General features: G+C 43.7%; 1 protein-coding gene across 1 annotated transcript in view; it reads left to right on the top strand.

Annotated features, from left to right (window-relative positions):
• The window catches only part of PDZD8 (PDZ domain containing 8), a 53233-nt gene extending 43776 nt beyond the window's left edge, over nt 1-9457 (top strand). The window contains exons 4-5 of the mRNA XM_089658796.1: nt 80-236; nt 3095-9457. Of these exons, the coding sequence (XP_089514922.1) occupies nt 80-236; nt 3095-5223 (2286 nt within the window). The 3' untranslated portion in view covers nt 5224-9457. The remainder of the gene's footprint in view (nt 1-79; nt 237-3094) is intronic.
• Nucleotides 9458-13215: the final 3758 nt, after the last annotated feature.

Raw genomic sequence — 13215 nt, 5'->3', positions numbered from 1 at the left:
TTAGTTGATGTGTTCAGTATGTACAGATTTATTTTTATACCTCTTTAACAGAATTCTCCATTTTGTGTTTGTGTTCCAGGTGGAGTTAATTAAAGGGACATCACAAAACATTGGGCTGATCCTGATGCAGGCCAGAGATGGAGACACAGGACATATCTGTGTGGAGTCAGTCATGCCAAATTCCCCCGCTGCGGGCATGGACCTGAAGAAAGGCGATCGCCTTATTGCAATTGGAGGTATGAGATGGATGCTGCTGTCAGTTGTCCTCTGATTGGGTGTAGGCTGTAAAGCCTGGTACACATGGGTCGGGTATTGGCCCATTCAACAGAAACTGGCCGACTTTCGGCCCAGTGCGTACAGCAGCCTGTCCGAAAAGAAGCCAGTATAACGACAGGCTTTTATTGAATGGGCATGCTGGAAAACCAGCATCTGATCAGCACTTGCAGCCAATGGCTGTGCGGTGATCAGTGTGTTCTGGCAGGAAGGCGGAGGGTGGTCCCCCTGTCAGAGCACAGTAGCTCATGGCATTGTTAGTACGGCACCTCTCAGGTTTTTTTCGTTCAGCTTGTTGGGTTGAACAAGAAAAAACTCCTCGTGTGTACCCCACATAAGTCTCCGTCTATGCCTGAATTTCTTTCTGAGCCCATAGAACGGAGAGGACAGGCCAGAGTAGGAGATTCCACCCTTATTCTGCTGGTAACATGTTAGTGTTGCCATGTTTTTTCTGCCCTTGTTCTGGGAGAAATACAGGAGCTATCTTTGCTGAGTCCTGGCTGGAAATGCTTATTTCCTGGCTGTATGTCTTCTATATATTCTGGATTACTGACACAGAAAAGAAAAAGAAGCAGCGCAGTCACTATATACATACTGTATGGCCAGAACCAATACACCTGTATGGCCTTGTTGGAAATCTCATGCCAAAACCATAACCCTTGATATGGAGTTGAACTCACCTGTGGGTATTACAGCCTCCAATGTCCTAGGAAGGCTTTCTGCAAGATTTTGGAGTATGTTTGTGGGAATTTGTGCCGATTTGTGAGGTCAGGTACTGATATTGGATGAGAAGACCTGGCTCACAACTGGCATTCCAATTCATCCCAAAGATGTTCAGTAGGGTTAAGGTCAGGGCTCTGTACAGGCCACTTAAAGTGGTAGTAGAGCTTAATTTTTTATTTTTTTGTATTAAAGACTTGCCTTAAAACGAAGCCCTCCAGCGGAACGCTGTCACCGTTGACCGGGCTTCCATTTTCACCCGGTCTTCTTTCCAGTTTTGCGGGCTCTGGCTGTCTGGAGCTCCGGGCAGGACACAGCTCTGAAGGAAAGGCATGGGTATGCCATTCCTTCAGAGCGCATGCGCTGGTGACGTCACCAGCTGCTACTAGCTGGAATATCTCTTAAATGTCGCTTGTTTAGGAAATATTCATTTTACCTACAGGTAAGCATTAATTTAAGACTCCCTGTAGGTAAAAATAAACTTAGAGAGTTTACTACCACTTTAAGTTCCTCCACACCAAACCATGTCTTTGTGGCTGGCTTTGTGCACATGGGCACAGTCCTGCTGGAAACGAAAAGGGTCTTAAACTGTAAGTGTACAATCCAAACGCATACGTTCCTGTGTTTAAAAATGGCTGTGTGTATAAGTGGGTGCTGCAGCGATCGTTGCCTGGACCCAAACAGAATCTGCAAGGGAGAATGTCACCAGCACACCAGGATCACCAGTATGGGTCCAAAAGTTTTAAAGAACAATCACATAGTTACAGCAAGGCAACGTTTTGGGTTCTCGCAGGACCCCTTCATCAGGCATGTGATCACATGCCTGATAAAAAGGTCACATGCCTGATAAAAAGGTCACATGCCTGATGAAGGGGTCACATGCCTGAAGAAGGGGTCCTGCAAGACTCCAAAATGTTGCCTTGCTGTAACTGTGATCGTTCATTAAAACCTTTGGACCCGTATTAATCAAACTGTAGCCACAAGGTTTAAAGTGTACAATTTTCTACAATGTCTTTTGAATGCTGTAGTATTAACAGTAACCGTGTGTGTGTGTTCTTAATTTTATTCAATTTATAAATATTTACCAGAGGTAGTGCATTTTCTTCCTGATTTGTTTCAATGTTGTGCTCCACTCCTCTGTAGATATATACACCCAGAACTTCCCTGTTCTAGTCATACATGCCCATAGCTGTTATTTGTAGGGAATGTATAATTGGCTTTGTATGTATTTTATTTATAAAAATTGAGACAAAAACAATTGTATAGTTATTATAAGTCAGTTAAATATGAAAAATGATAGCTGGTAGGGAGAGTTCTTGGCCTTTTTCACATAATTTAAAACCTTTCTTTAACTTTATATGTGAATTTTTTTTATTTCATTTTGATCCTAAAGCGGAACTAAAGTCCTGCTTTCAAAAACTACAAGCAGGCATACTCTTTAAAGCAGAATAGACATGCAAAGTCTCTTTTGCAATAAAAGAAACCTACCTGCCTGCTCACAGTCTTCTTTGGAATATAAATGAAGACGGCTGCAGACCGGCATCCTAAAGAAGCCAGGCAAAAGATGCCCAAGCTGGCAAAGGACTAAATGCTCACACTCTTCATATATCATATGATCTCTTCATAATATCTGGTGCAAGTATCTATGAAGCTCTGCTCAGACTCCAGCCCATTCACCAAGAAAGGAGAAATAAACCTCTCATAGTGTAATACTGTCTGACAAATCCTCTTTTATTAAGCTAAAGAAAAAGCCACTCACAAATAAAGTGCACTGAAAACTCCAGTGCACAAACATTATCACCTTTTTAAATAACATCACATTGCCCCCTTATGGATAAACATCAGCTATTTTGATATGTAAGCTGGTCTACTTCCAGTTACCGGATGTGATGCTGTTACGTGGCTCAACCCCTGACGCATTTTGTCACGTGATCGGTGACTTCCTCAGGGATTTGTTATCACTTGCTGCACTTTGATGCTATATAATGATATAATTAGTAGTTTCCTTAATGGAAAAGTGGATGTTTCCTTTAAGGGAAAAGTGCTGTCTGGAATTGGCTAACCAAGCTGCTCTAATAATTTTCCTTGTCTTGTCTTGCAGGTATTAAGGTTACCTCCTCGATGCATGCATTCAAGCTCATCAAACAAGCAGGGGACAGAGTGCAGCTCTACTATGAGAGGCCAGCCGGTCAGAACCAAGGTGGAGGCAGCCTTCAGGAGAACATGGGAACATTAGAAGATTCAGCATTCCCGCAGACATTTGAGGATGAAGCGGGTCTCTTGATGGATGCAGAAAACAAAGAATTGGATTCTGAGTTTGAAGACCTGGCAAGTGAAGTGAGACCTCCTGGGGAGACTAAAGATGACAATTTCCTGCCAGTAAGTCAAAGTCCAAAACGGATTGTAGGAAATCTTTCAACAAAATCTCTGGGGTCCATCTCACCCATTCTGAGTCGCAAACCAAATACAGCAAGTAACCAAACAGCAGCAAAGACTCCAGCAAAATCGGGGAAAGTAAGCCCTCCAGAGAACCAAGAAACTACCCAACTCAACAGAACTTCATCAGGATCTGGCATCAAGCCACCGGTACCCCCGAGACCTCAAGTTAAGCTAACCTTAACTACGTGTGAAACTCAGAATACTGTGGAGCCTGTTGAGCCCTCCCTTGATAAAGCAGATAAAGCTCCTCCACCCTCTGTGAATGGTGACAAGCTAGCTGAGAAATCTGGAAAACAAGCAGAGGTTGGTGAAGAGTTCTCCGTTCAGAAACCCAGCTCCCTGAAACCAGAGGCTGCAAAAGACAGGACCTCAGAAGGTTCTACCAGTACCAGGGAGAGCTTAGAAGACCAATATGTGTGGGAATCTCCAGAGACCTTGTACAGGAATCGGCAAGGTCGATGGACAAGAGCATCTTGCATTTTTGATATCGAAAACCACCACAGATATTTGAATGTAGCTCTTTGGTGCCGAGACACTTTTAAAACTGGCAGTCTGTGTTGCATCGGGCATGTCAGCATCAAATTAGAAGACATTTCTTTAGAATGCCTTTCCACCTCCTCTCTGGAGTACCATTCGCGATTCCGGTTAAATGCTCCAGAACCCAAAGCCAATGTCAGCAGAACTGCACTAAGGAGTTTGAGCATGCACAAGGGGTTCAATGACAAACTGTGCTATGGTGATATCACTTTGAACTTCAAGTATCTGATGGAAGGCGAGTCTGAGAACTCAAGCCTTCTGCTGGAGAAAGAGAGAGATGCCATTTTTACAGAAGATATGACCATGCTGCCGAAAGAAGAGTTTCCTCCCCCCTCCGTGAATTTTTCTGAATCAAAGCATAATTTCCAAGACACTCAGTTTCAGAATTCCACCTTGTGTGACCACTGTAAGAGGAAGGTGTGGACCAAAGCTGCATCGCAGTGCATGAACTGCGGCTATGTCTGCCATAAGAAATGTCAAGAAAAGTGTCTTGCTGAAAACCCATTCTGTGTGTCTCTAGAGAAGAGACCTGACCTGGAGTCCAAATCTGTGGGAAACAGAACAGCGGGCATCACCAGACATATCATCAACACCAGCTCCCGGTTCTTGAACCCTCTGAGACAGGGAACTAAAATGAGACAGCCAGAACAAGGATGTGATTTGGTTGAGCCTTCTCCAAAGCAAACCCCGAACACTTCAGACAATGAGAGCAGTGATACAGAGACTGGTGGGGCAAACAGCCCTTCTAAGCGGTCTAGTGGCAGCTCGTCAAAATTAGTCCGCAAAGAGGGAGGATTGGATGACAGTGTTTTTATAGCAGTCAAGGAGATAGGCCGCGATCTCTATCGAGGTTTGCCAACTGACGAAAGGATACAAAAGTTAGAGTTCATGTTGGATAAACTCCAGAACGAAATCGATCAGGAACTGGAACATAACAATTCTCTTGTTAAAGAAGAGCGAGAGTCTACAGAAGCCAGGAGGAAAGCCCTTTTGTCTGCAGCACTGTCCAAGTCTGGTGAGAGACTACAGGCCCTCACATTGCTCATGATCCATTATCGGGCAGGAATTGAGGACATTGAGTCTCTGGAAAACTCCTCTTTGGCTCAGCCTCGAAAAATAGCGAAATATGATGAAGAATCTATGGCGGTGTCTGAAGCTGCTGATAATGAGGATGAGGATGTACCGTTAGAGATGAAGGCAGATTTTAGTGACCCTACTGAGGATAACCTGCCAGATGCCCTTGAGGCAGAGTAGTTTAAAACATGGCCATAAAATTGCAACTTCTCACCGCTTGTACACTGTAAAACCCGAGAGGAAGAATGAATCTGCACCTTGACCTGCTTCACATACACTGAATTGAAGGACTTTAGGCAGGACAATGACGGCGCTAGCCTCTCGGCAAAGGCTCCGTCAGCTTGCTGTCCAAGTATGCAGGTGCTAAAAGACTGGCGTCCCTATGGCCAACTTTGGGCAAAAGGGAGGATGATGGAAGCCGATTTAGACACTGTCCAGCGCTGATTAATTTTTCTTTTACATTGCAGCTGCCATTTTTACTATGTCCGCCTGTCTGTCCATGTCTTCAGAAAAAAATTAGGGGGGGAGAATCGGATACTTTATACAATATATTAACCTTTGCTGGCAGAGGAGGATATATTGGAGGCTGTTGGGACACAAGGAGCTTCGTGTGATGCCATACTTCCCCATTCTTCACTCACAAACGCCAAAGATAACCTGTTTGTGGAGGAAGCAGAGTGGAAACTCCCCTGAGATTGTACAAGGCCCATTAATATATATATATATACATATATATATTGGCTTATTAAAGGGAAAATCTTCAGTGTTTGGTATATGTTCATCTCCTGGGACATCTCAAACTATTCTGCCCCAGATATGTTACGCACTGTTTGATGGCCCGTGACAATTTAATATAAATCTGATTCCATAGAAAGATACAGAAAGTAGTCTGTTTACCAGTAACTATTCTTTACTTGAGCCTTTTCTCACAGTCACCAATCAGATTCAATGTCAGAAAAGAGGAGTCCGATGAGACGGTATGTGCAATGCAGTCTGTTCTTATTTAGGATAATCTGAGTTTTTTTTTTTTTTTTTTTAATAGTTCCACTGTCATCAAGACATTCTGTATATATTCCTCTGCCTGGTAAGAGCAGTACCAGCCTATTAAGCAAAGCAGTAGAGAGAGCGTGGTCTGTGTATGACAGAGGGAACCCATAATAACAATCAAATCTGGCCATAGATCTTAGACAATGGATGTATGGTCATATATGATGCGGCCAAGTCGCCATGTCTCCTGGGCCAGTCTCTCCGCTTACTTTGGAGTGCCGTGGTCACGTAGATGTGGAAGGGGAAGCTATGTGTAGCAAGTGGGCAAATATTATAAGCTGCCAATCACTGGCCCGCCAAAAGCACTGATTTGGGATAGTCATGCACTCCACCATAGACAATGCATCATCACCCAAATCACCCTTAAAAGTCAGCATACCAGTACTCTGTAGTTGAAAATTGGAACTTTGCTAAATATATGGAAAGAGAAACTGGAAACTAGTCCTGAACACCATTAGGGCACACAAGCATGGGGAGCAAATTTGCATCTGCTGTCTCTGTGGCTGCACTCCGGTGCTGTGCTGGGTGTAGAGGGGGAGCCTTGGGGAGAAAGGTGATGATCCGGCCTGCAGGTTCAGGTATGGTACTTATATTGCAGGCTGTGTTCATGAAAGAGCATCACAAAGTGAACACGTTAGCACATTGTGTTCTACCACTTTGGGCCTAACATCCATGTAGACAGAATGTGTTAGCCATGCTGGCCAAGCTTTCCCCCAAACAGCCTGTTTATGGTGCCTTAGTGTCTTTTAATTCAACATTTTTTTCATCCTGAATGAAGGATTGTTACTACTCTGACATCTGACTCACTCCTATGGAGGTTTATAAAGAGAGTGGAGCCTTGATTGAGCTTTGTGGTGCACCAAGCACCCCTCTGGTTCCTTGGCATGCCTTGCTGTTTTTGTGCTGCGCAGCTTTGTAGGCAGAGAGTTGTCCTATCCAGCTGTGCAGCAGTTACAGACAGAAGTGCATTAAAAGAGAAGTATGGACTCCCCCCATTTATACTTACCTAGGTGAATGCAGCATCGGTCCATGCCCATGCCTCCATTGGCTCGTAAGGTTGAGAACTCAGTGATCATATGACCGCTGATCACTGAGTTCTCACAGCCACTCTGAGCAGCAAGAGATGACTGTCAGTCACAGCTATCTGCTATGCCCCCCCCCGCGATCACTGGAGCGCTGGGCTGTGGAGGGGTAGGACGCGGCTGGCTCAGGCTCTCAGCGGGTCGGGAAGTTGGGATCTTTCCCCAGACTGGACCAGCTGAGTGATGTCAGCTGACAGCGGGCTTCAGCCAGCTCTCGGCTGAAAACTGGTCACAAGAGTGCAGAACAAACTGCACTCCTGTAATCCACAGGAGAAATACAGCCAAAAGATCTTTGGCTGTACTTCTCCTCCTCCTTTTAATCCTTCAGCACAATGATGACCTTCCACATGGAACATGTATATAGGACAGGAACATAAGCCTATTTATACCAGAGATCCTTGTGTCACTAGCATGACAGGTACACTTTACTGCCATTAATATCATATTAGAGATCCTTCTAAACTAAACCCCAACAAAAACATTTTGATATTTTTAAGTTAAAGAATTGAATATTCAGAGCTGTATGTGTGTCTGTTTACACCCCAATCCCTCCTCAGTGTGTCAGAGCTGTTCATAGTGCAACAGGACCATTACTTTGGTTTTCTGGTCTAGGACTTCGGCTGATTTTAAATATTCTCAACCCTCTCGACTTCAGAATATGAGTCTTTTTTAGTAGGTTGTATTTGGATGTAAACATCTACATCATTACAAACTCTAGAACAGGTTATTGTTTAGACCGGAGTTTTGCGGTAATGTGAACAGAAATTACACCCCATTTTGGTTATAATGTATATGTAATAGTGTGATCTGGGTGGTGCTGTAAGAAAAAGCAGCCAATCAAGAATCCTCTTTATTAGTTTTGTGTACGGCACATGTCTTTTACATGAATTGGAAGAGTCTGGAGTGGGACCATTAAAAGGAACCAGGAGCGTGCCTTAGAATAACAGCTCTGGAGCCTGAACCTTTAAAAAGCAGTCTGCACAGTCAGCTTCCATTTTTACAGGTTCTCTTTAAAGCTCTTCAGGCATGTTCCACACAAGTGAGAACTTCTGTTGAAGCTTCACTTAACCCCTAAATGTAATTCTTATCATTATACTATGTGGCCAGACGTTTGTGGACTCCTGACCATCACACCTGTATGAGTTTTTGGACATGCCATTCCAAACCCATGGCCATTAATATGGAGCTGTCACCGCTTGTGGATATACCAGCTTCCACTCTTCTGGGAAGTTTTTCCACAAGTTTTTGAAATGTGTCTCGGTTTCCATTTGTGAGCTCAGGTACGGAAGTTGGATTAGATAGAAGACCTGGCTTACAATCAGTGTTCCAATACATCTCTGAGGTGTTAAGTAGGGTTGAGGTCAGCACTCTGTGTAGGACACTTGAGTTCCTCAACACCAAACATGTCGAACCATGTCTTTATGGAGCTTGCTTTGTGCGCAGGAACCCAGTCTTGGCTGGAACAGTAAAGGGCCTTCACCAAACGATTACAAAAAGTTTTGAAGCATACGATTAACTAAAAAGGCTTTCTATATGTTGTAGCATTAGCAGTACCCTTCACTGGAGACATCTGAGCTCTAATTTGGGGGTAAAGGGGTGTCCACATTCTTTTAGCTGTATAGATAGGTGTAATAGTCACGTGTCCACAAACCTTTGGCCATATATTGTATTTTAGACCCACTCAACTTCTTAGGTGTAATAGTGATTCTTATCCTATATGACCCCCCAATTTCTTGAAAAACTTCACAGGGGTATCGCCATTTTCAAATTTCTAAAAGTTTCCCATTTCAGAGTAAGTGGCCCACTGTATGCTTACTTGCTCTTGAAGGATGGGACTATTGTGACGTCCATGATGTTTTGTAGTGACGTTCTGGGGCAGTTCAGGCAAAGGAAGAAGATCGTATGAGGATTTTCTTCTGGCTCTCCTGACTGCGAATACAGTCATTTCCAGTAGATGCTTCTAAATGGTTCTGTTCTCTTTTGAAAGTAACATTCAATGAAAGCAATAGATGCTTTGTATCTTTCCAATTCCTTGCAAAAAAAATGCAAAAACTCAGATGACTTCTGCTCTCATTTTGGCTTCTGAAACCAGGAATTAGCTGAAGTCAAATTGTTTATTGCCTTTCAATCTACATCACATACAGACCAAACACTCCCCATGAATGAGACTTGGAGGGCTGTCTGTTGCCTTCCAAGGGACTCTTGTTATGCACATACGGTATATAGATATAGAGGCAGTTGGATAAGCCTCTTGTATTTGCTGAAATAAACCTATGCACAAATAATCAGTCACTTTATCTTTATAATGTAAGGGCATTCGGGAAGTTTTACTACAGCCTAGTAAATCGGGACTAATTATAACAACAAATATTTTATGGAACGACTTATTACTTGCGATGCCTACAGTTGAAGGCCCTTCAAGCCTAGGCTCACTTTTTCCAGAAAATGGCCTATGCAGTCAAGGGGGCCCAGTATAACTATATATAAAAAAACTGAGCAGCTTCACAAAATGTTCAGTAATACTATTGTCATATCTTTAGGCCATTTGCAACCCCAAAAGCCTGGCTTAAAAACTCCCAAGTTGGCAAACCTCACATCCTGGCTTGTCGCTTGGAAGCAAAAACAGTTGTTTTTCACTCCTGTAATGTTGGGGTTGAGACAGTTGTTTTCACATCCTAGAAACAAGACATGACATGGGGGATTGCTAAATGGGAGTTATTTAGCCAGGTTTCTGAGGGAACTCAAATGGCCAACGGGTATGAAATAATTAGGGGTGCACGATACTGGTTGCGTTGAGTATTTCATGAGTACTTGTGAAAATGCTCCTGATACCCAAACCGATACTTTTTGGTGCGATTTGTGTCAATACAAAATGTCAAAGCCTGAGTTCACACAGGAGCGGTCCAGGAAACCTCCCTGCACTGATCCTATGCTGAGCGAATGAGTGGAGAATGGGAGAGCAGGGCGTATGGGGATGTATACACTGGTGTTGCCTATCAGGCGGAGGATGGAGGCAGATACTCTGGATTCTCAGCTGTAGGAGTGGATTGGAAGCCGCAGAGATTTGAAATCCCCGTGGCTTTCTCTCCTCTCCTTGTAGGGATGACAGTATGGGCTAGACTGCTTCTGATTTGTCAGAATTGTGACATGCTGACCAATCAAGTCGTTTAGCCTGTACTATCATCCCTGCAAGGAGAGGAGAGAAAGCCGTAGGGATTTCAATTCCCCTCGGCTCTCTCTCCTCTCCTACAATCTGAACCATTGCTGTGGTTTTCCTACAGCTGAGAATCCAGAGCATCTGCCTCCATCCTCTGATGGCTGACACCAGGATTTCATCCCGACACACCCTTCTCTCCCACTCTCCGCTCAGCATGGGATCAGTGCAGGGAGGTTTCCTGTACCACTCCTGTGTGATCTCAGGCTATGACAAGCCTGGGTTCACACAGGAGCATTGGGGAAACCGAATGCAATTTGGACATGAAATGCACTCCTGTCCAAATCGCATGGTATTCTTTCCCATGCAATTTTCATCTATACATTTTGTATTGACTCAAATCCCACTGCAAAGTATCAATACTCTGTATTGGCGAGTACTTGACTGAAAGTATTGGTACTCATACTCCACAATCAAAAAATGGTGTTGGTGCATACTAAACAAAAATATTACTAAACATTTTGCAAAGCTACGTTTTTTTTGTTTTTTTTTCGTTAATTATTGGGGGGTCCTTGACTGCATCAGCTTTTTTTCTGGAAAAGGCAAACTTAGCCTTTCAGGCTTGTCCACTCTTGCTGTGAGGTGTACTTTGTTTCTAAGAGCAAAATGTCCAACTTTGCTCCTCTGAGGTCTGCTGTACCACTTGATGCAGAGAAAAATGCAAAATCTGACTACGTCTCTACCATTCTTCATGATATAAAGGGTCGGTGTCACCTCCTGGCATTGTCATTAAAATGCATTTTATGGTGGAGGCAGAAAACACTGCAGATATATACAGCTGCGTAATACTTTATGTTTGGGTGACCTGTGATTCTTTTTATAATTTTAGGTTTTAATTTTTAGTTTTATATTACATAATTTTATTAGTTTTCATAATTTGTGATTACATAATCTACTGTACATTATTTAATTTCTTGCACTTTAATCTTTTTTATCATGTTGTGTCTGAGTGGTTTGACATACGGTGTCTCCAGTCCCATCCGCAGCTCCTATAATGGTTGTAGTTTGATGATCAGATTCGGTCACTATGAGCTGGGCTGTCTTGGTCACAGAGGAGACATTTTCTGTTCACTATAAGGAGAGCCATCATTTGTACACAGATTGGTGCAGAATAGCTGCAGAGTTCTTCACACAAAAGGCCATATTTATATAGCAGTGAATTTGGCATTCACCAAACAATTCCTGCAGGTAAATCTTCAAGGTGCATGTGTTTTAAATGATGGTGATTGATTCACCACAAGTTTGCTGAACGTCACATTTACTGCTTTATAAATATTCCCCTAATGTCATATTTATATGGCACGTTATGACCTAATGGGTAACATTGGACGCTCTTAAACTGCCATAAAAAGGTACATTTTATCCTGTTATTTGGTGGATTTAATTCTGATGGGCGAGGTAGTGGAAAATTGTGTTTAAGTTCAGCAGTTTTGCATGAAAAGAAATGAGGACCTGTTTATAGAATAAAAGTTATAATACAGTATGTATGTATATGTATGTTTGTATGTATGTGTGTATATGTATATATGTGTATATACATATATCTCACACATTAAAAACATCACGCTATGGGGGTTACTTACTAAAACTGGAGAGTGCAAAATCTGGTGCAGCTCTGCATAGAAACCAATCAACTTCCAGGTTTTCTTTTTTTGGCCAAACCTTAATTGAACAATATGAAGTTAGAAGCCGATTAGCTACCATGCACGGATGCACCAGATTTAATAAATCTTACCCCTGTGTGTCACAAAACACTATAAGAAGAAAAATCTCACTACCACGATTTCTGTGTGTCCCTCCTGTCATACTGTTTTTCTTCTTACCTTTTCCTCTCATTTCCCCACCCCCCACTTATCCCTGGTCTTTCCCCATGTATTCTCTAAAGCATGGCCATAAAAGGTTCATTTTATTTTTTTTCAGCCAGCAGGCTGAATAAAAATAAAAAACAGATTCCTCCATCCACACAAAAAAAGTTTTCCAGCTTGCCTGTTCGACAGAAGTCGATGTAATGATATGACATTTACACACACATAAAAATATGGTTGAGCCCTGCTGAACTGGGCAAATTTTGATCCATCTTTTGCCAGCTTTTACTACTTCCTTCCCTGTCTGTTTCCATCTCTCTTTCCTCTCTCGGTCTCCCTCTCCCCCCACTTTCTCTCTTTCACTTTCCATCTCTTTTTCCCTCCCTCTGTTATTCCTTTCTGTTCTCTTTCTTCAAGTGCCCCCACCCTTCTCTTTCTGTCTTTATGTTCTCTCTCTCTCTCTCTCCCCCTCCCTCCCCTCTCTGTTTCCCCCTCTCCCTCCCTCCCCTCTCTCTCTCCCTCCCTCCCCTCTCTCCCTCCCTCCCCTCTCTCCCCCTCCCCTCTCTCCCCCTCCCCTCTCTCCCCCTCCCCTCTCTCACTCCCCCTCCCCTCTCTCCCTCCCCCTCCCCTCTCTCCCTCCCCCTCCCCTCTCTCCCTCCCCCTCCCCTCTCTCCCTCCCCCTCCCCTCTCCCCCCCACCCCTCTCTTCCCCCTCTCTCTCCCCTCTCTTCCCCCTCTCTCTCCCTCCCCCCTCTTTCTCTTCATCCCGCTCTCTCCCTTCCCCCTCTTTCTCTTCGTCCCGCTCTCTCCCTTCCCCCTCTCTCTCTACTTTTTTTTCTATTAACTTTTCTTTCTCTCCTCACTTTCTCTTGCTTTTTCCCTCCTTCTCTCTTTCTCTCCTTCCCTCTCTCCCTCCTCTCTCTCTCCTCCCCTCTCCCTCCTCTCTCCTCCCCTCTCTCCCTCCTTCTCTCCCCCCTTCTCTCCCCCCTTCTCTCCCTCCTTCTCTCCCTCCTTCTCTCCCTCCT

This window comes from Staurois parvus, unplaced genomic scaffold, assembly GCF_062004578.1.
Source record: "Staurois parvus isolate SC_StPar_1 unplaced genomic scaffold, SC_StPar_1.0 ptg001095l, whole genome shotgun sequence".
Classification (NCBI taxonomy): domain Eukaryota; kingdom Metazoa; phylum Chordata; class Amphibia; order Anura; family Ranidae; genus Staurois; species Staurois parvus.
This window is presented reverse-complemented; position numbering and strand designations above follow the sequence as displayed.